The sequence below is a fragment of the Ursus maritimus genome, unplaced genomic scaffold (assembly GCF_017311325.1).
Source record: "Ursus maritimus isolate PB19 unplaced genomic scaffold, ASM1731132v1 scaffold_15, whole genome shotgun sequence".
Classification (NCBI taxonomy): Eukaryota; Metazoa; Chordata; class Mammalia; order Carnivora; family Ursidae; genus Ursus; species Ursus maritimus.
In genome coordinates this window covers 4,245,987-4,267,878 of record NW_024423897.1, presented here as the reverse complement: position 1 = coordinate 4,267,878, position 21,892 = coordinate 4,245,987, and the positions used below count along the sequence as shown (strand labels likewise).

The 21,892-nt window shown below is 49.9% G+C and overlaps 1 protein-coding gene across 1 annotated transcript in view; it reads right to left on the bottom strand.

Moving 5' to 3' along the window:
* STK10 (serine/threonine kinase 10) overlaps window positions 1-21,892 on the bottom strand; it is a 127,335-nt gene that overhangs the window by 68,851 nt on the left and 36,592 nt on the right. The window contains exons 3-4 of the mRNA XM_040630293.1: window positions 5,225-5,273; window positions 378-527 (exon numbers count right to left, since the gene is read on the bottom strand). Coding sequence (XP_040486227.1) covers window positions 378-527; window positions 5,225-5,273 — 199 coding nt within the window. The remainder of the gene's footprint in view (window positions 1-377; window positions 528-5,224; window positions 5,274-21,892) is intronic.

Sequence of the window (21,892 nt, the reverse complement as noted above, 5' to 3'; positions counted from 1 at the left end):
AGCCCCACAAGCAGGATCACTGTGTGGCGAGCGGCCGTCATGTGCGCTGCAGGACATCGAGCGTCCCTCACCTCTCTGCGCCAGATGCCAGGAGTCTCCCCTGCCCTAGTTGTGACAACCAAAGACGGCTCTAGACATTGCCAGATGTCCCTGGGGGACAAAATCACCCTCAGTTGAGAACCAGTGGGTCAGATTGAGCCAATGGGAACGGTCTGCGTTCTACAGCCCAGGGGAGGTAAAGGAGACCACGGACACCCTGGGCCACGGAGAGGATCCCACACACCCACTCCCTCCTGCCCACAGAGGCCAGGCTGACAACCCCCAGGCAGGCACTGGGGGGGTCTGCCTTCCCGTCTTCACCCACAGACACCCCTTACCCAGCCTGATGTCTCCCTCGAGGGTCATCAGCACATTGCCGGCTTTCAGATCCCGGTGGATGATCTTCTTTCCGTGCAGAAAGTGGAGGGCTTCCAGCATCTGGCGGCACACCACCTGAATCTGGGGCTCCGTGAGGCCTCTGTCTAGCTCTGGAAACAGAGGAGAACCACTGTCAATTCAGCACACACTCACTGCAGGCAGGCTGAATGTCAGGCTCTGCCAGGTACAAGAAATACGGAAGCCCCCAACATCACTGAGCACTTACCATGTACCAAGTTCACTTCTAAGCACTCCCCATGTTACCTATTTTGTCCTCATAGTAACACTATAAAGCAGGCACAGTTATTACCTCAATTGACAGATGGAGAAGCCAAGGCTCAGAGAGGTCAACACACTTGCTCAAGGTCACACAGGAAGAAATTCACAGATCTTAGATTCAAGCCAGCCAGTCCGCTTCAGAGCTCAGGTTCATAAACAAAACCCTCCCAAGAGGGAAAGATCCATTCTGCAAGCAGACAGTGAGTGACACTCACTCCATGTCAGGCTCCACGCTCAGTGCAGGGACACGGAGAGGGGCGTGGAAACAGTGAGCCATGCTCGGAACACACTGGGATGTGGATGGGGGCTGGGGGCAGGTAGGATGGGCAGCAAGCCCTTCTGCCTGGGAATTAGCAGGCTCCCCAGAAGAAAGGGCATTCAAGTGTCTTGTAGGAAGAACCGGTGTTCGAGAGGCAAAAAGGCGGGGTCAGGGCATTCCAAGTCATTCCAGGGCATTCCAGGTCAAGGAAGCGGCAGCAGCAGAGGCCTGGAGGCTGACACGGGCTGGTGTGGAAGAAATATGTGCTGGCTGGTGGTGGAGCTGGAAGGTGAGGGGCTGGTCGGGAGGCTGTCATCAAGAGCCTCTGTGAGCCGGTCGGGGAGACACAACGCACACTGGTACGTCCCAGTGTCCGTTTGGAGGTGGCGGGGCCCTTCTCTGAGCAGGTGGGGAGCACAAGGAGGAGTTTTCCACGCGGGGGGCACCGCATGCACAAAGGACCCTTTTTGACTGAAGGAGGATGAGGGGAAAGTGAATTGAGGTCAGAGGTCGGAAGGCCCTGGTCACGCAGAACCTCGCAGGCCATCTATGAAGGCTACCCTTTCTTTGAAAGGCCACGGGCAGTCCAGGAGAGGCTCTAAGCAGGCAGAGACAATCTGATTTTTGCATTTAAGAAATTCTCCCCAGCGGGGTGAGTGAAGAGCTTATAGGGCAGCAAGAGTGGGCAGGGAGCTCGGCCGGGGCCGTCATGCCCCAGCCAAGGCTTCGGAGAGGAAGCATTCACGACCCGACGGCTAAGGGAGGTGGGAATGACAGAACATGGGACTGAGTGGGTGTAGAGGGAAGGAGGGCACGAGAAGATTCAAGGTCAACATCCCGCACTCGCTGACCCACCGGCCATCGTGATTACTTAGTGCTTGTTGCCACCAAGCCACCTGTACTGTCCCCAGGCTGCAGGCTCCAGGGCTGGCCAGCCAGGGCACTGCTGCCAGGCCTCCCTCTGACTAGGGCAGCTCTCCCCCGTCTGTCTCCACCCCCCCTCCCGCCCTCCCTGCTGCGCCTGGCCAGAAATCAAGGAAGGATCCCACAGGCTTGGGGAAAATATACCAGACAGGGTGGAGGAGCCAGCAGCCTGGCCCCAGACCACAGGTCCCTCTCTAGCGTCTACCACCCCTATCGCTCCTTGTGGCCTCATCCTTAACTCCCGTGTCCCCTCAACCCATGGACAGACTCAGAGCCCCCTCAGAGGGGGGCCTTAGGACCACCCAGACTGAGCCTGAACCGAGGCGCTGCCCCTTATTAGCTATGTGGTTTCTCGAAGGTGCTCCATCTGTCTGTGCCTTCATCTAATCCATAAAATGGGATGATGAGAAGCGATGTAGGCCGGGCTCCAACCATAAAGCATGTTCACTCCTCAGCACAACGGACAGTCAATAAAGGTGATTATTGTTATGCTGGTCCTGAGATAATGCGAGATTATCTGCAGCACTTTTTTTTAAATGTCATAATGTGACTCGCTCGTGTCTGATTTCTCTGCATAAATGAAATCAGACTAAGCAAAGTAACGATGATGATGATGATGGTCTCCTGGTCACCATTTGCTGACCTTTACCAATGTACTGGGAGTGAGTTAGGGACGCGCACGCATTCTTTCATTTCATCTTCACAATGACCCAATAAGGTACATAGACCTTTTTAAAGCCCAATTTATTGTGATGTAATTTATCGACAGTAAAGTTCATTTTTGTTCAGATGTACAAGTCTACAAATTTGGACAAACATATATAGTCACGTAACCACCATACGATTCAGATATACAATGTTTCCATCACTCCCCCAAATTTGTGTGTGATCAACATTTCACTCCCATCTCCAGCCCCTAAGCTACCATGACTTTGATTTCTGTCCCCATTGTCTTGCCTTCTCCAGAATGTCATATAATTGGAATCATACAGTATGATAAATTCTTAAGATTAATTTTTGATTACACAATACATGAATATTTTCTTCATATTAAAAAAATCTGCAACATTGCAGAAGAGTCTGACGTCTGTTTGAAACCTCAGCCAGTCCCCCCCACCCCCTCTCCTCCGCAGGAGGGCTAAGAGCCAACCGTTTAAGAGCTGGCAAGGCAAGGCCAACCAGATCAGAGCAAACACTGGGTGTTAACTAACTAGAGAGACCATAGAGTGAAATGCTGTGCATATTCCCCTCATCTCACAAAGGGACCAGCCCAGCGCCCCACAGCTACCCCAGAGGAACCCAGAACAGACCTCAGGTCTCTTGGACCCCAAGCCCAGGCTCGTCACTCTATGTGATTCCGCAGGGTGGTGGGGAGATGTAAGGGCAGAAAGTCCTTCTAAGCAGGGCAGGCATCTGTGGGAGAGTCCACGCCTCATCACGCAGCTGCAACCAGGGCCAGGTCTCACCTTGTCAGGTCTCCCCATCCCACCCTTCTTCTCCCACCTTGACTTCTAGAATGCTGATGGCAATGTTGCTTTAACTACAGCCACCAACAGAGAGAAAACCACCTGGGGCTGGAGCAGTCAGATCCCCTAGGAGAACTGAGCCAGGGAGTGAGAGAGTGAGTCGGCCTGCAGGCTAAGCCACAGCCCGGGGTCCTGCCCTGGTTATGAATGAGGTCAAGGACTTGGTATGCATACACGCCTCTTCCATCTCTGACATTCTCCCGCAGGCCTCACAGAGCTAAGCTGTACACCTGGAGAGGCAGAGGCTGGTAGGTGGCTCCCATTCTCTCCGTCTTTTTTAGTATCTGAACACATGGCCACCCAGCGAGAAGACCATGTATCCCAGCCTGTCTTCCGGCTATGTGCTATTATGATCTGGCCAATGAGAGGTAAATAAAAGTGTCATGTGGGGCTTCTGTTATGGCTCCTGTAAAAAGTGGAAATGGGGTGTGTGTTTGTGGAGTTGTCCTACCCTCCCTTCTTCTATCCTGCTGTTTGGAATATAGATATGATTGCTGGAGCGCCTACAGCCACCTTGTCACCATGAACAATAAAGCCAGCATGAGAATGGGACCAACACAGAGGAAAGTGGGGCCAAGAGTTGGAGAAGGAAACCAAGTTCTTATGAGAACATAAAAAAACAAAAAAACACAAAAAACAAAATAAACAAAAAAAAACCCCTCCTAGATCAAGCTGTGCCTGAAGCCAGAGCCCTTGAACTTTTTAGTTATTTGTGCAAATAAACTGCCCCCCCACATCTCCCACCTTTTTTTCCTCACTAAACCAGTTGAAACAGTCTTTGATCGCCTTATAACCTAGAGAGTCTCAACTCCTACAAGACCACCATTTTTATTTTGTTAAATTCTACCCAGCACAATGAGAATCTGCAAAGGCATTCTGTGCTGAGAGAAGGAACACCCAAGGGCCGTCTCATAACCACTCACATGCAGTCACCTACTGTCATTTCCCCGCTCTGAGAACCCTGGCAGCGGTAAGCGGCTATGCAAGGAAGGCCAGCACTTCCACGGCTCTGGAAAGGGCCGCCACAAACTCACGAGATTCCTGAGATAAACTCAGGGGGAAAATACCTTCCTCACAATAAAAGAGTGGCTGAATAGTGCTACGTTATACTGAAACCCTCCCCTCTCCTGAGCCATGCCACAATCCTGGGCCTGCCTCTCAATGTTCTGTGGCCCCAGGCCCTCGGCCACCAGGCCGGCAAGACCCAGGCCCCCATCTCAGTCCTGCTGTGGGGCTCTCGGCCAGCCCCCTAGCCCTCTAAAGTGTCAATCTGGTCAGGAATAAAACAGAAATACTCGGATCACATACATGGAAGCACCTACCACAGTCTCTGGCATACAGTGACGATTCATAAAATATTCCCAAGAGTGATTTCTTTCTTTTTTTTTTTTTTTTTTTTTTTACTGTCCAAGCTTGTCTGGGATATCAAAACCTGATAACATCCCCATTAAGGTGTTACAAAATGGGTGGGGATCCCCACTTTTCAAAGAACCTCCCTCGGGTGTTTCATTTTCACCTCCTAAGGGTGCCGTGCGGTGGGGCAAAGGAGGCATCACACCCATCTTATGGCCTCCGAGGCTTGAGGGGGTGAGTGACCAGCTCGAGGACACATGGCTTTTTGAACAGGAAGTGTTGGTTTTCTAATGAGTGCCTGCATTCTCTCCAAGAACCCAGCCCCTGCTCCCGAAAGGGGACAGAGCGTAAATGTACTCACACAGGCCACGTGCATTGCTGGGACGGGGGAGTGAAGGACACCAGGCCCAGCCTAGGGCCCTAGAGCCCACCCCAGCACCACCGCACCGGATCAAGGAAGACTCACCCAGCATGATGGCGTCCACAGCTCCCCCAGGACAGAACTCGATCATGATCTGCAGAAAACACAAGGCAAAGTAACAATGAGCAGGGGTGCACAGCCCAGAACCTGGCCCCCGTGCTGGCGGGATCAGCCAGCACCCAATGCCCCAGCTCCCCAGCCTCTTCTCCTCCTGCCCCTGGGGCCTGTCCAGTCTGTACTACCCTAATCTGACCCCCAGCCCTCACAGGAGGCTCTAAAAGCCAGTGGGGTTGCTGGGCATTTTTCAGGAGGGGGGGAAAAATAGTTGCCATGGAAACCCACAGCTGCCATACACAGCCTTTGCCACCAGCCTGCACCCTTCCTGCTCCTCCGGCCTGCCCTCCTCCTGTGTCCCCACCTGCCAGCTGCCCCACTTCCTAGGCTCCACAGCCAGCAGGCTCAGAGCACCCCTCTGCCCACATACAAGCCGGCCAAGCCCTCGAGGAATCCCAGCATGCATCTTTTGCCTCTCTCCATCTTCTAGAGGCCAGGGCCCTCACTGGCTTGGAATACCAGAACATCGGCTCCTTGAAGACCAGCTCAGATGTAGAAACCCAGGCCCAGAAAGGGGATGGGGCTGACGAAGGCCACAGATTATTCAGAGGCAGGTCCTGCACTAGAAAGTTCTCCTAACTCCCCAGGTCATTCATTCATATATGCATTCATTCACTCATCACGCACCCAGTAGGTAGCGCGCCCCGGAGAACCACCAGACCCAGGCCCTCAAGGGGCTCCCCGCACAGGGGCAGAGAAGGGCAAGAAGACTGCAAAGTGCCATTGGTGCCAACCCAGGCCCTCCCCTCTGGCTCTCTTCCATCCTCGCTCTTTCTTGCCCACCCTGGGCTCCTATCACATGTGCAAAGATGCTGTTTTTTTCCTGAAATTATGGAAGCAAGTAGGTAGAGAAGGGGGAGAGCCTCACGAACTGTAGCAGACATTCCTGAAATCTCCTCCCTGCTTCCAGCACCTGGCGCTGCTTGTTGCGAAGTCCCTCCAACTTAGCTTGGCAGAGGCAGACACCGTGCAGTGGGGCCCGTCGTTCTCGCAATGGGAAAGAAAACCGCAGCCATAACCCACTGCGCCAGAGCTGTTCTCCAGCCAGAGGAGGGAGGAGTGGCCTCAGTGTTTCCATGAGTCTCCGGCGTGTGGGAGACCTTCCAGAGACTTCCCGGCAATGTAAATATAAGGATGCGGGGATACAGGGCTGGACCCAGGTCCCCGGCCCACCGTTCACTAGCTATGGCCTTAGGCAAGTGACTTCAACTGAGTGCATTTTCTCAGCTGGACGATGGGGCTGCTGATACCACTGCTCTTAAATGGGCCCCACCACTGGGCTATATTCGGGGGGAGGGCCACGGCTGGATGCGAGAAACCGCAGCAGGTCAAGAAGGGGGCCAGGGACACTAGAGGTACTAGATACTGGGAGGAGCAAGACAGAGCCGGTCCTCCAGCAGACAGGCCTGCATCACGCCGTGGGGAGGCTCCACGCCCCCGGAGAGAGCCACGTACGGAGACACGGCCGGCTCGCACACCACCTCCTGCCAGGGAGGAAGGATGTGGCCTCTGAGGCTCCTAGATCACTCCAGTCGTGCCTGGCCAGCACTCCCCCAGGACTTCTAACACTACGGTGACCTTGGATAAAAGTCATCAGGGATGGGGGCGCCTCGGTGGCTCAGTCGTTAAGTGTCTGCCTTCGGCTCAGGGCATGATCCCAGAGTCCTGGGATCGAGCCCCACATCAGGCTCCTCCGCTAGGAGCCTGCTTCTTCCTCTCCCGCTCCCCCTGCTTGTGTTCCCTCTCTCGCTGGCTGTCTCTCTGTCAAATAAATAAATAAAATCTTTAAAAAAAAAAAGTCATCAGGGATGAATTAATGTCCTACAACCCAGAACAGTGAGATGAGGTACTTCTTTCTCCCACTCATTCATTGATTGACTGCTTCATTTAACCAACCACCAGCCAACCAGGGATCAGGGAACAGAGGTGACCCGGACACAGGCACTGACCTCTTGCAGGACAGCATCTTATTCTCCCTCTTAATAACTCTCAGCTCCACAGAAGGTCAAAAAAAAAATCCTACTAACTGCTAGAAAAGCCACGAAAGGCAATGCGGAAAAGAAGCAAAATTGTCATTATGCAAAACCACCTATCTGAGCAGCCTGTAAGATGGGGGCGGTATACAGCCAAACAGGAATGACAGGTCATCCAGGTCTTGCCCAGCTGGGGCTCAGTCAGTACGAGCTGTTACGAGAATTCTCCCTCCTTGAGCTCAAAGGTCTGGGATTTTTCTGTTCTTGCGTTGGTTTTTGAGACTCCATGAAAGGTATACCTCTCTCCTCTCACCCAGAAAAATGCAAACAGGAACAAGTGTTTGCATGCAGTTCCCCTGAATTCTCGCACAGCCTGAAGTCCCCCCACCAAACCCAGGTCAGGAGCCCCTGCTCTTCCTCTCCAGCCCTTATATGTGTGGCCCTGGGTCATGACCCACCTCTCTGTAAAATGGGAGAATACTGGGGACAGCCCAGAGTTCCTGTAAGGACTGGATGAGGTGGTGTTTACAAAGCAACAGGCCCAGCTCCGCCCACACTTGAACACAGGGCAGGCTCAGGCACTTCCCCCTTCTCGAACAGTGGGCCATTGGAAAGGACAAGATGGACTTGAATTCAAGTCCTGGTAGTGCCACTTAATTGGCTATGTGACCTTGAGTAAGTCACTGAACCCCCCGAGCCTTCAATTTCATCTGTACAATGGCACTAATCACCTCTACGTCCAATGTCAAGGCAGTTAGACGAGATGCTAAGCACCAGAGCCAAGCCGCACCAGTTAGTACACTCCTGCTGACTCTCTCACAAGCAAAACCACCAGCCAGCGCCACACTCAGACCATGTTATTCGGGCTTCTCACCAGTCTGGGCCTTCCTAGAACGACAGTTCATCAACACGCCCGCTGTTACCATTAAGAGTCAGTTTGGCGAGAAGTGGCCAAACCCAGGCAGTTCCTGCATCTGTCAGTGAAACCGTCCCTTACACAATACCCTTACACAAGCTCCCTGCGACTGTCCTCTCCAGAGATCAGTCCTAGGAAAGCCTGAGCCTCCTGTCAATCTGGTTCACTTCCTCTTCTGCGATTCAAGATCTCCGTGACCCCAGGCACTTCCCTTTTATAATTTTTTAAAATTTACTGATTAATTGATTGATTGACTGATTGCTTTGGCTGCTGGGAAGCTCTGAGCTTAGCTTTAGTTTTATTCCCGGGAATAAATGTACCAACTTTTGGCTCTATGCCAAGATTAAATCCACACTATTTCACAACTTGTATACGGACCCCAATGAAGTGTTTTTAAAAGACGACCCACCTCCACAAGTCTGAAGAAACAGCGTTCCTTGGTATTAATCACGCGTGTGTTAGAGTGATATCCCATTAACCTTTGTGTAAAGACTGCCTGACTACCCTCTCACGTAGACCAAAATATGGCTTGGGTTTTCTTCCACCCCCCCCCTTTTTTTTCCTCCCATCCTTTTGGATGGGAGAAAATTTCACATCTTAGGGCCTTGATGTGATACAAAAAAAGAGGACCCTTTCATAACATAGCTCTTACTAGGTTCCATTATACGGATCTCAATGCTCTACATTTCAGCTTGTCAGTGGCAGGGCTGCAGGGGACTTCTACTAAAATGCATGGGGTTTGGGGCGCCTGGGTGGCTCAGTCGGTTGGGTGTGATCCCGGGGTCCTGGGATCGAGCCCTGCTTCGGGATCCCTGCTCAGCGGGGAGTCTGCTTCTCCCTCTCCCTCTGTCTCCCCCCACCCCGCTTACACACGCACGTGCGCGTGTGTGTGTTTGTGTGCCTGTGCTCCTATGCAAGCATGCCCCCTCTCTCTCTTGAATAAATAAAATCTTTTTAAAAAATGCATGGGGTTTAGTTAACAAAATAATCTCAGTTAATAAAATAATGATAAATAAAAATAAAATAAGCATCTCACGACCTTAGGAAGTCACTAAATATGCATGCTTAGAAAACAGAATGGAAGCACATCCGTCAATACCCAGGGAAGGACTACAGAACATAGATACTCGTATCTATGTTCTACGTTTTAATCAACAAATACGAGTTATAAAAATATTAGAAATAAACTTTTTTTTTTTTTATGGGGAGAACTGGCCTAAAAGAACCGCAGGCAGGAGATGCATCTATTCAGCTGCACGGGGCCGGGGTATCTACGTCCGTCCACACTTAAAGCCCCAGCAGGCCTGTGCTCACCGTGTCCGGGGATGGGAAGAGGCTCCTCAGGACCAAGGGTTCCTGGGTGCAAAGCTGAAAGCCTCCAAGCCCTCACCAATCCCCAAACCCAACAGCTGCAAGTACCACGGACCAACCCCTTGAACCCATCGGAGGCTCATCCTTCACGCTCCCCCGAGAACAACAAGCCACCTGTGGCTCAGGGTTTTCTCAGGACCTGGAGAAGTGAGGTTTGTGATCAGTTTAATCCATCAACAAGTCCCAACTGAGGGTCGACCAGGGTCTACCCAACCGAGGGTCCAAACTGCTAGGCACAGCAGGGCCACAGAAGTCATATTTGATCAACAAACACTATCTGAGCTCTGTGTATAACAAGCCTGAGGACTGGGGACCCAGGATGAATCAGACAGGTCCCTGCCCCAAGACTACAGGCAGAGGCCAATACAGGCACATCGTGACTGTGTTACCTAAAACCCTGCGGCCATCCTGGAGGGCCTCCCAGAGAAGAGCCAGTTTTGAAGGGCAAACTTGCCAGAAGAAAGACAAAGACATTGCAGGCAGAATACAGCAAACACAGAGGCCAAGCAGCGGGAAGAGTATGAAGGGGGGATGGTGGAATGTTCCAAGGGGTTCAAATGGACGGGAAGAGAGCGGGTCACAAAGGTCACCTGGAACTAGAACTCGAACATTTCAAAGTATGAACTCGACCCTGAAGGCGCTGTGTGTGTCTGGAGAAAGGCACCAGGGGGTTTAATAAGCGGTGTTACAGACAGGTTTCTGCTTTAGAGGATCCCCCTGGATGGTATCTCTAGAGGGTGGAAAAGCAGAGGAACAGTGGATTTGGCGCAAAGAGCAAAAAGGCCAGGGTGTCATGGCTGTCTTCCCCTGCATACACAGCATTCTTTCCTTCCCTTTTGCGAAACAGTCAGGATAGCTGAGTGGGACTCACTTCATCCCCAGTGGGGAGAGGAGCCTAACCCAATCAGGGAAATTCTCTGCCTTTTGCCCTGAGGGCTGGTCTAAGCACAGCCAAGCTGCTGAACTCTGCTTCCTGGTGTGGGATGCCATGATAGCTCCCTCTGAAGCGGATTAGGAAGCACAAGGAGGGTGGGGTACTGGGATAGGCCGGTGATGGGTATTAAGGAGAACACATATGGCATGGTGCACTGGGTGTTATACGCAAATAATGAATCATGGAACATTACATCAAAAACTAAGGATATACTGTATGGTGACTAACATAACATAATAAAAAATTATTATTAAAAAAAAAAACGAAGCACAAATCTGTGACGGTTGCAGGCAGCCATCTTGCAACCATGAGGGAAACCAGTATTGAAGACATGGCTGATATAAAGAGGAGGGCAGAGAAAATCACAGCATAACTGAGCAGTGCTCGAAATCCCCCTCAAACCTGAACTTCCCCTGGACGTTTCAAATAAAATATGCAAGCCAATTAATTTCTTCCATTGTTTAGGCTAGTTTGAGATTTTCTGCTACTTGTTACCAAAAGTATCTGATCTCACATTTGGCAAGAGATGGTGAGGGTGAATTAGAACAAAGAGGAGGACAAGGAGGCCATCTCATTGGGCAAGTAAGATTTTCCTAGTAATCTCTAGGTGCTACCAGCTAAAAACACTATGCCAGTGGTCTTCAAACTTCAGCGTGCATCAGAATCACCCTGAGAACTAGTCCAGAACAAAGGTCACTGGACCCCATCCCAGGTCTGGGGTAACAGACAAACTGGAAGCCTCATACAATGATGGGGGGAATGTACAATGACGCATGTACTTTAGAAAACAGTGTGGCAGTTCCTCAAAACGTTAAACAGCATTACCATACGATCCGGCAATTCCATTCCTAGGTATACATCCAAGATAATTAAAAACCTATGTCCCTTAGCAAGACTGACTAAGAAAAAAAAGAGAGGACTCATATGATTAATATCAGAAATGAGTGGGGACATTACTACTGGTTTTACAGAAATAAAAGATTATAAGAGAGTACCATGAACAACTGTACACCAACTAACTGGATAACCTGGACAAATTCTTAGAAACACAAAACCTACCAATACTGAATCACAAAAAAATAGGAAATCTTAATGGACACTACCTAACTCATTCTGTGAGGCCAGCATGACCCTCATATCAAAGCCAGACAAACACACTGCAAGAAAATAAAACTACACATCAATATCCCTGATGAATATTGATGCAAAAATCCTCAACAAAATACTAGCAAATCAAAATCAGCAGCATCTTAAAGGGGTTATACACCATAGCACAGTGGGATTTATTCCTGGAAGGATGGTTTAATATACAAAGATCACTCAATGTAATATACTGCATTAATGGAATGAAGGAGGAAAAAAACATGATCATTTCAACTGATGCAGAAAAGACATTTGGCAGGGTGCCTAGGTGGCTTAAGCGTCCAACTCTTGATCTCAGCTCAAGTCTTTTTTTTTTTTTTAAGTTTTATTTATTTATTTGACACAGAGAGAGAAACAGCCAGCAAGAGAGGGAACACAAGCAGGGGGAGTGGGAGAGGAAGAAGCCGGCTCCCAGCGGAGGAGCCTGATGTGGGGCTCGATCCCAGGACTCTGGGATCACGCCCTGAGCCAAAGGCAGATGCTTAACGACTGAGCCACCCAGGTGCCCCTCAGCTCAAGTCTTGATCTCAAGGTCATGAGTTCAAGCCCTGCATTAGGTTCCACACTGGGCATGGAGACTACTTTAAAAAATAATAATAATAAAAAATAAATAAAAAATAATAATAAAATTAAAATTTTTAAAAGAGAAAAAACATTTGGCAAAACTCAACACNCTTTCATGAGAAAACATCTCAACACATTTGGAATAGAATAACCACCTCTGGGCACCTGGGTGGCTCAGTTTGTTAAGCATCTGCTTTCAGCTTAGGTCATAATCTCAAGGTCCTGGGATCGAGCCCCGAGTTGGGCTTCCTGCTCAGCAGGGAGTCTGCTTCTCCCTCTCCCCCCAGCTTGTTCTCCTCCTCTCTCAAATAAATAAATAAAATCTTAAAAAAAAAAAAAAAAAGAATAAAACCTCCTCAACATATCAAAGGCCATATATGACAGTGAACATTGTGAATATCATACTCAATGGTATAATACTGAAATCTTCGCCTTTAAGATTAGGAACAAGACATGGATGCCCACTTTCTTCACTTCCATTCAACACAGTACTGGACGTCCTAGCCAGTGCAATTAGGCAAGAAAAAGAAATGCAAACAAGCAAACTGCAAAGGAGGGGTAAAATTATCTCTGTTTGCAGATGACATGACTATATGTAGAAAACCCTAAAGATTACGAACACCCAAAAAATTGTTACAATCAATGAACAAATTCAGCAAAGTTGCAGGATATAAAACAACACATAAAAATCAGTTGAGTTTCCATACACTGACAATGAAAAATCCAAAAAGGAAATTACAGAAACAATTCCATTTACAATAGCATCAAAAAGAAGAAAATAACTCAGTGATACTTAGGGAAAAAAAAAAAACTTAACCAAGAAGGCAAAATATCTGCACACTGAAAACTATAAAACATTGCTGCAAGAAGTTAAAGGAGGCACAAGTAAATGGAAAGACATCCTATGTTTGTAGACAGGAAGACTCAATTTTTTTAAAAAGATTTTATTTGAGAGACAGCAAAAGAGAGAGAGAGAAAGCACGAGCAAGGGGGAGGGGCAAAGGGAAAGGGAGAAGCAGACTCCTCACTGAGCAGGGAGCCCAATGCAGGACTCAAGGGATCATGACCTGAGCCGAAGGCAGACGCTTAACCAACTGAGCCACTCAGGAAGACTCAATATTGTTAAGATGTCAATATTACCCCATCTACAGAGTCAGTGTAAGCCCTATCAAATCCTAATGTCATCCTTTGTAAAAATTGAAAAATCCATCCTAAAATTCATATTGAATTATCAAGGGACCTCTAACAGCCAAAATGATCGTTCTTAAAAAAGAATTGAAAGTTAGAAATCTCACACTTCCTGACTTCAGAACTTACTACGAAGCTACAGTAATCAAAACACCTTGGTACTGAAGAAAGATTGACAATCAACGGAAAGACAGCCCAGAAATAAACCCATACATATGTGGATAAATGATTTTCAACAAGGATGCCAAGACCATTCAATGGGGAAAGGCTAGTCTTTTCAACAAATGGTGTTGGGAAAACTAAACATCCATATGCAAAAGAATGAAGATGGTAGACCCTTACACCGTCTATAAAAAATCCACTCAAAATGGATCAAAGACCAAAACAGAAGAGCTGAAACTATAAAACTCTTTGAAGAAAACACAGGGGAAAAGCTTCCTAACACTGCATTTGGCAATGATTTCTTGGATATGATACTGAAAGCACTGGCAACAAAAGAAAAAAATAAACATATTGGACTTCATCCAAAATTAAAACTTTTGTACATCAAAGGACGCTATCAATAGAGTGAAAAGGCAACCCACAGAATGGGAGAAACTATGTGTAAATCACGTATCTGATAAGGGACTAATATCCACAATACAGAAAGAACACTTACAACTAAATAACGAAAAAGCAAACTAACAACATTGGGCCAAGACTCGAATTGACATTTTTCCAAAAATATACAAAAAGCCAATAAACACATAAAAAGATGTTTAACATCACTAACTAGGGAAATGCAAATCAAAACTCCAACGAGATGTCACTTCACACCTAGTAGGATGGCTATAAAAAAAGGGGGGGCGCCTGGGTGGTGCGGTTGGTTGAACATCTGACTCTTGGTTTTGGCCTCGAGTAGTGATCTTGGGGTTGTGAGATCGAGCCCTGCATCGGGCTCCACCCTCAGTGGGGAGTCTGCTTATTTACCTTCTGCCCCTCCCACTTGTGCTTTCTCTCTCTCTCAAATAAATAAATCCTTAAAAAGAACAAGCGTTGGCACAGATGTATAGAAATGGGAACCACTGTGCATTTCTAGTGGGAATGTGAAATGGTGTAGCCGTTGTGGGAGACAGTACAGCGATGCCTCAAAAAATTAAAAAAAGAATGTAAAATATTAAAAATGGAAATGCTTTATGACCTGGCAATTCCACTTCTGGATATATACTCAAAAGATGAAAGGAGGATATTCAACAGGTCTTTGTAATCCAATGTTCACAGCAGCATTATTCACAATAGCTAAAATGTGGAAACAACCCAAATGTCCATCAACAGATGAATGGAAAAATAAAATATGGTACATACATACCACACATACATACAATGGAATATCATTCAGCCTTAAAAAGAAAAAGGACATTCTGACACCTGTTTCAGCGTGAACTTCAAAGTGAAATAAGCCAGTTACAAAACCACAAGCACGATCCCTCTTACGTGAGGTACCTTGAGTAGTCATATTCATAGAAACAGAAAGTAGAAAGGTGACTGCCAGGGGATGGGGGCGGAGAGGAGAGTGGGAAGTTGGTGTTTAATGGTACACAGTTTGGAGCGCCTGGGTGGCTCAGCTGGTTAAGCATCTGACTCAGCTCAGGTCTTGATCTCAGGGTGATGAGTTCAAAGCCCACACTGGGCTCCACAGTGGGTGTGGAGCCTACAAATTCATGAATTAATTAACTACATAACTAACTAATTAAAATAATGGTACCCAGTTTCAGCTCAGGAAGATGAAAAAGTTCTGGAGATGGGTGGTGGTGATGGTTGCACAACACTGGGAATGTACTAATGCCCCTGAATTGTACTCTTAAAAATGACTGAAATAGCAAATGTTTTACTCTATGTGTATTACCATAATAAAAAAAAACACAAATCCACACCAAAACGTGTCCACAAATGTCCACAGCCGCATTATTCACAACAGCCAAAAAGTGGAAACAACTCAAATAAATGTCTATCGACTAATGAATAGAGAAACAAAATGTGGCCTTCTCTACACAATGGAGTGCGATTCGGTCACAGAAAGGAATGAAGCACTGACACATCCTACGATATGCAGGACCCCTGAGAACGTTATACTGAGTGAAAGACGTCAGATCGCAAAAGGCCACGTATTATGTGATTCCACATATACGGACTGTCCGGAACAGGCAAACCCAATAGAGACGGGGAGGAGCGGTTATGCGGGACTAGGGGGAGGGAGGGAGGGGCACGTGCGGGGATAGGCTCCCAGAGCAAGACACTGCATGGCTCCTAAAATGTGGCCCAAGTGCCGGGGCACCTGGGTGGCTCTGTCAGTTAAGCGTCCGACTCTTGGTTTCAGCTCAGGGTCATGGGATCCAGCCCTGCATCAGGCTCTGCACTGGGCGTAGAGTCTGCTTCAGGATTTTCTCTTTCCCTCTCTGCCCCTCTCCCTGCTTGCACGCTCTCTAAAATAAAATCTTTAGGGGCGCCTGGGGGGCTCAGTCGTTAAGTGTCCGCCTTCGGCTCAGGTCATGATCCCAGGGTCCTGGGTTTGAGCCCCACATCAGGCTCCCTGCTCAGCAGGGAGTCTGCTTCTCTCTCTCTTCCACTCCTCCTGCTTGTGTTCCCTCTCTCACTGTTTCTGTCAGATAAATAAAATCTTTTTTAAAAATAAAAAATAAATAAGTAAAATAAAATAAAATCTTTAAAAAAATGTAACCCAAGTGCCCTTCAGCTCAGGAAACTACATTATGCCCTGTCCCACGCCCTTCATGGCTCTTTATTCAGTCGCTCATTTTACCCACCCACGGGTCTGCAAGAAAAATACTGTTATTATTCCCATTCTATAGATCAAGGGTTACCACACTTTCTCTGTAAAGGGCCAGAGAGTAAATGTTTTCAGGTCTGCAGCCAGATGGTCTCTGTCGCAAGCAGACTGCTTTTGTAGCTAGAAAGCACCAGAAGAACCTGAAATAACAGGCACCACTGCATGCCCACACACCTTCACCTGCAAACACAAGGGGCAGGTCAGACTTGATGCATGGGCTGTTGTTCATCACCCCTATTCCAGATGAGAAAACTGAGGCACAGAGAGTAACTTGTCAACATCCCCAACTACTAAGAGATGAGGCCAGGATTTGGATAAGGTGCTTTGACTGAAGAGCTCATATCCCTTTCCCTGGGCTCAACTTCTTCCCCAACCAGCGGGGAAGGCCTACAATACATCAGACATCTTCCCTGCTGGCACCTGAATATCTTAATTATAAGGTTTCGACTCAACCTGTAAGATAGGAAGTCCCCTCCCGCCCTACCCTGGAACCCACAGCAGGTGCAGGCAGAGCGGGGATTTGAACCTGGCCCACGTGAGCCAGGCTGTTCACAATAGCTGCCCTGTGTTAAGAAGGGTCTGCCTGAGCTTGGCTACGGGGAGCACATTCTGGTAAAAGAGGCACTCGCTCCCTCCAGACCCTCTGGTCAGAGGAGTACCCTCGCCGTGACCGGTCTCCCTCCTCACCACTCACGAGCTGTTTCCCTGGAGACGCCAGCCCATACACTTGCTCAGAGGGTGCCTGACGGGGGACAGGCTGCAGCTGCTGGCTTCTTCTCTGGCTAGAGGCCAAAGGAAACTGGAAACCTGTGTTTGCCTCCCCATCAGTTTAGATTAAGCAGCAGTCGTGGAACAGCGTAAGGGTCATGGCCTCGTGACACGATCTTGGCAGGTCACATCACCTCTCCCGTCACTCACGCATTCACTGATTCACTCATTCATGGATTCATCAGGCACCTACCCTGTTCCTCTACTCTTTTAGCCACTGGGAACATAGCCGTGAAAAACAGTCCTTGTGCTCCCGGAGTTCTCATTCAGAAAACCCATCTCCGCACCTGGGAGATGAGCCCGCCCGGCAGGGTGTCAACTTCTCTGGAGCTGTGCAAATGAATCAACTCAATACTCCTTAAGACTGATGGAGCCAGAATTAAAAATCCCCCCTTCCTACCAGATCCACCTTCCAGGCTAAACGTCAACACAGGGTGATTTCTGCCCTTGTAAGTAGCACACCGAGAAAACCCAGGTACGGGGCCGTCTTACCGACGCGGTCTCTCTCTGTGCCCTCCACCTTCCATAGGCAATTGCCTGCCCGGTCAGTGACCTGGGGTCAGCCTCAGTTTCCCCATCCATGACATTTGATTGGACTCAAGGGCTTATTCTGTGCCAGGCGCTGTGCCACGTGCTCTGCGTGGCTTACCTTCCACTCACGACCTGCGGTAGGTGTCCTACAAAATGCCCACACCTCCTGGGGCTGATTGTGAGGATGAAACGGGATAATGTAGGCCAGGGCCTGAAAACATTACCTGGCTCGCAGTAAGTCAATGCTTAGTAAGTCTTACCAACTGCTACTAGCATTTAGTGATATTTTATTCCCATTCTTACATATGGGGAAGCTAAAGCTCAGACAGATGAAGGCCTGGTTAAGGGGGTTTTTTCTTTTCTTTTTTTAAATAAAAGCAAACAAACTAAAACCAGAATAAGAAAAAAGAAAATCCAGGGGCGCCTGGGTGGCACAGCGGTTAAGCGCCTGCCTTCGGCTCAGGGCGTGATCCCGGCGATCTGGGATCGAGCCCCACATCAGGCTCCTCCGCTATGAGCCTGCTTCTTCCTCTCCCACTCCCCCTGCTTGTGTTCCCTCTCTCGCTGGCTGTCTCTATCTCTGTCGAATAAATAAATAAAATCTTTAAAAAAAAAAGAAAACCCAGTAGGAGATTTTTTATTGTGTCCACACTGAACGGAATTAAACCCAGTTCCCAGTACAGAGAAAGACGAGGAGGCTGCAGGAGTCCGTGACCATCCATACCAGACAGGGCTACTGAGTCCACAGAAGCCCAGAGCACAGCCGGTCCCTTCCCAGACAGGGAGGACCCACCACCCCTCTCAAGGCTGTGAACGGATGAAGTGAGTAGTGGCAGAGCCAGGACCTGAACTGGGGGCGATCTGGGTGCCAAGTCTGGGCTCTGCTCGTCTCCCCAGCGGAAGAGACCTAGTGACCCCATCCCCCCTTCCTCATGCCTCAGGGAGGAAGCCACAAAAAGCCTGAGTCGCAGCCCCGGGTGGGTAGGGGAAAGGGCCTCTCTCTCCTCCTCCAGCCCCCACTGGGCCCCACTGGTCAGCTCGCACATACCAAGGGAGCTTGCTCACCCAGAGATAAGGGAGCTAGGATGTCCCAGCCCAGATAAGAGAAAGCTTGGACCACCCACAGGGTTTGGACATTAACTTTTACAGCCCAGAGGCAGCAGGGCCGAGCAGTAGGATCGGGCGGCCCAGCCACAGCCCAGCAGTCCCCGCGGGACAATTGAGGCACGCGCAAGCCAGAGACTAGGCATCAACACTCTGCTCTGGGCCCAGGGCCTCTCACCTCCCCGGCCTTCCCTGAAGCCAGTAAGAGCACTGAGCATACACAAGGTGCTCAATAAATAAATACTGGCAACATTCCTGGAACTAATATTATTAAGTAAGACAGAGCCGGGAGGTCTGGACATAGTCCCAGTTCTGCCACTGTCCTTCTGTGGGGCCAGCAAAAACCCCTTTCCTACTCTAGTCCTCAGTTCCACACCTGGAAAATGAAGCTTTGAACAGCTGTCAGTCATCTGCAACACTGGCGTTTTAGGGCTCAAGGTGAGGAACTGAAGTCACTTTATCATAGAGTAAGTCGTTTATACTTACCAAAGTCCACTCATACCATCCAATAGCAGAGCCTGAAGCTCGCACATGATCAGTAAGTGTTCACTGCATACGTGAATGACTACTGCAAGGGAAACATTTCAGTGGCCTTAAGATGCCCAGAAATCAGGGCAGAACGGCCAAAGGGTGACTAACATTGCTGACAGCCAGATTTGGCAAAGAAAGCCAGACAGAAGCCAGGCCCTCCCAATTCTGCCACCTGAGAGAGTAGAGCTGACGGCTGCCATGAGTGGGCACCTAATGCATACTGGCACTGTGCTAAGCATTCCTTTACTGGGAGCAGTTATATTTATCCCTCTTTTACAGGTGGGGAAACTGAGGTTTTGTGAGGAAAGGGCTTCCCCAAAGCCACTCAGCACATAAGGGACAGAACCAGGACATAAACCCAAGTCTGCCTGACTCCAAGACACAAAGACGGCTGAAGCAGGGAACCTTGAGCAAGCCCTTTGCCTCTCCGGGCTTATTTCTTCCTGGGGAAGCAGACAGTACTACAGTCATTCAGGCCTCCCTGCTCTGAGAGGCACGGGTCCCTGGGCAGGGGGACACCCCATCAGTGTGCAAGGCAAAAGCTTTCTGGTTACTCAACAGAGGTCTGTGGAAAGAAGTCCACAGGGCAGCCACCAAACACAAAACAGCCAACACAGAAATGTCTCCAGCTTCTCAGCAGCCTGTCCCTGTAGGTGGAGTCCCAAATCCTCCGCACCTCTGAGCTCCAGGCCAGACAATGTGGCCATTGAGTGGGCCAGCCCACACCCACAAGGCCTCCCTGGAACGCTGTGCCTCCTTCCTCCACCCCCAGCTGCGCCTGCCACATCCACAGAAAGCCCGCGGAAGGCGCCATGTGAACTGAGTGGCCTCAGCGGGCAGGAAGGGCACTCGGAGCACAGGGGTGACCCTGGGGCTCTGGGGGTAAGAGAGGCAGTTCTGCCAAGGCAGAGGGGAGAAGCGATGATCTGGCGAGCTTCTGAGTCTGTCCAGTACATGCTAGGGCCCCTCTCCCACAGTCCTTGGGGTGGGGTCACCAGATGAGGAGACAGAAGTGGCACCGCCTCCTGATGTGCTGAGCCCAGTCCCCGGGCAGCTCTGGCGTGCTACTGAGGTGATTCGAATCCAGGAGTGCCTCACCCCATCTGGTACTGTCCAGCCCAGAGGTCAGGAGCACTGGCTTCGGAATCAGAGTCCCCTGAGCCCGAGTCTAAAGGCTGCTACTGGGTGACTGCAGGTCTCCGTTTCCTCATCTGTAAAATGGGGCAACTCATTCCTACCCTGATGCAGTCTTGGGAGATTAAATGAGATCGCACGCATTGGAATAACAAACACAGTGCCTGGCACCCAGTCAGAACGTGACAAACAACAGCCGCTGTCATCACGAGGATGGTCATCGCCATCACCACTATCCTCGTCATACCACCATTCAGGAAAGGCCAAGTTCGGGCTTGGAACTGGACTCTGGGGCACGTGCAAACTGAACTTGTAGTCCCTGGGGAGAGACACAGACATTTTCAATCCGTCTGACCATCTGTCTGCCCAGCCACCATTCCCTAAAGTCAGCTATGCCAGGGTCCCTACAGAGACAGAGAGGAAGGAGCCAGGGCCGTGGCCCTGCCCTATGGGAAGGGACCAGAGGAGAAGGGTCAGAAGGCCTCACGAATCCTTACGACGTGGAGTAAACAGGATCATGGGCAATGCCTGCTTGGTAGGAGACACCATTTTCAACTAAATCTGTTAAACATCTGTGACATTTGAGATGGTCCATAAACATGCCTGGGGGGGGGGTGTCCACAAACCAGTGTGCGAACGAGTGAACGAACGCTGGCCGCCCCGCCAGCTCCTGCGAGGTCTCGGGCCGTCACGGGAGTCTGTGGATGTGGACAGCAGACACAGGCAGGAGTGACCATGACGGGGACTCCCAGACTCCGCGGCAGCTGCAGGAGTCCCAGTGCCCCTCAGTGACAACACGCGCCCGAGGCCTCCTGACAGAGACCGGATGGGGCACCGCTAAGAAGACAGCAACCCAAGGAAGACAGGACAGAGCTCCACGGCCCCCCATCCCCTCTTCTGTGTCCCCACTTCCCACCCAGGACTGGAATTATGTGTTCTCTTCAGGGCCCGGCAAGGGCATAAATGCTGCCCAGGGTTGGGGGTGGAGGCAGACAGGAGAGCAGGTGCCCATGGACGGGCAGCTAGACTCAGCCAGGTCCCAGACGCCTCGCAGAAATACAGGCCCACGGAGCCAGAGCTGCTGATCCTTCCAGCCCAGCCAGGTGCCTGGATGCTTAAGCGAAAGATGTCCATTTATAAAGGTTTGTGTGATTTCAAGAAATTGGAAAAGCCTGCCCTCGATGCAGCCTGTGAGCCTGGTTTACACGCTTACCTGCCCTTCTAGACCTTGAACAACACCCCTGACCAATTAGCTAAGTGCCCGGCACGGGGCTCCTACTGTCCGCCAGCTGGGACGTGCTGGGTTTCTAACCCTGGACAAAGTGCTGTGAAGTCAGTGTCGTCACCCTCCGTGTCCAGATGAGGAAACTGAGCCTCCGAAGCATGAAGAGACCTGTCTCGGGTCACACGGCAGGACAGGGGGCAGTCAGATTCCAACCCAGGTCTAGGCAACCCCAAAGCCCATGCCCGATGGACTGAAGGGATCTGAGGCTCACCGGGTGGGCCAAGGAGGGGGTGACAGCCAGCTGACAGGGTCAGATGGCAATCAAAACCCAAGAGGACATGCTAGGGAACATGGCGGGCAAATCCCTAGACCAGAGTCACCCTGGCTCCTGTA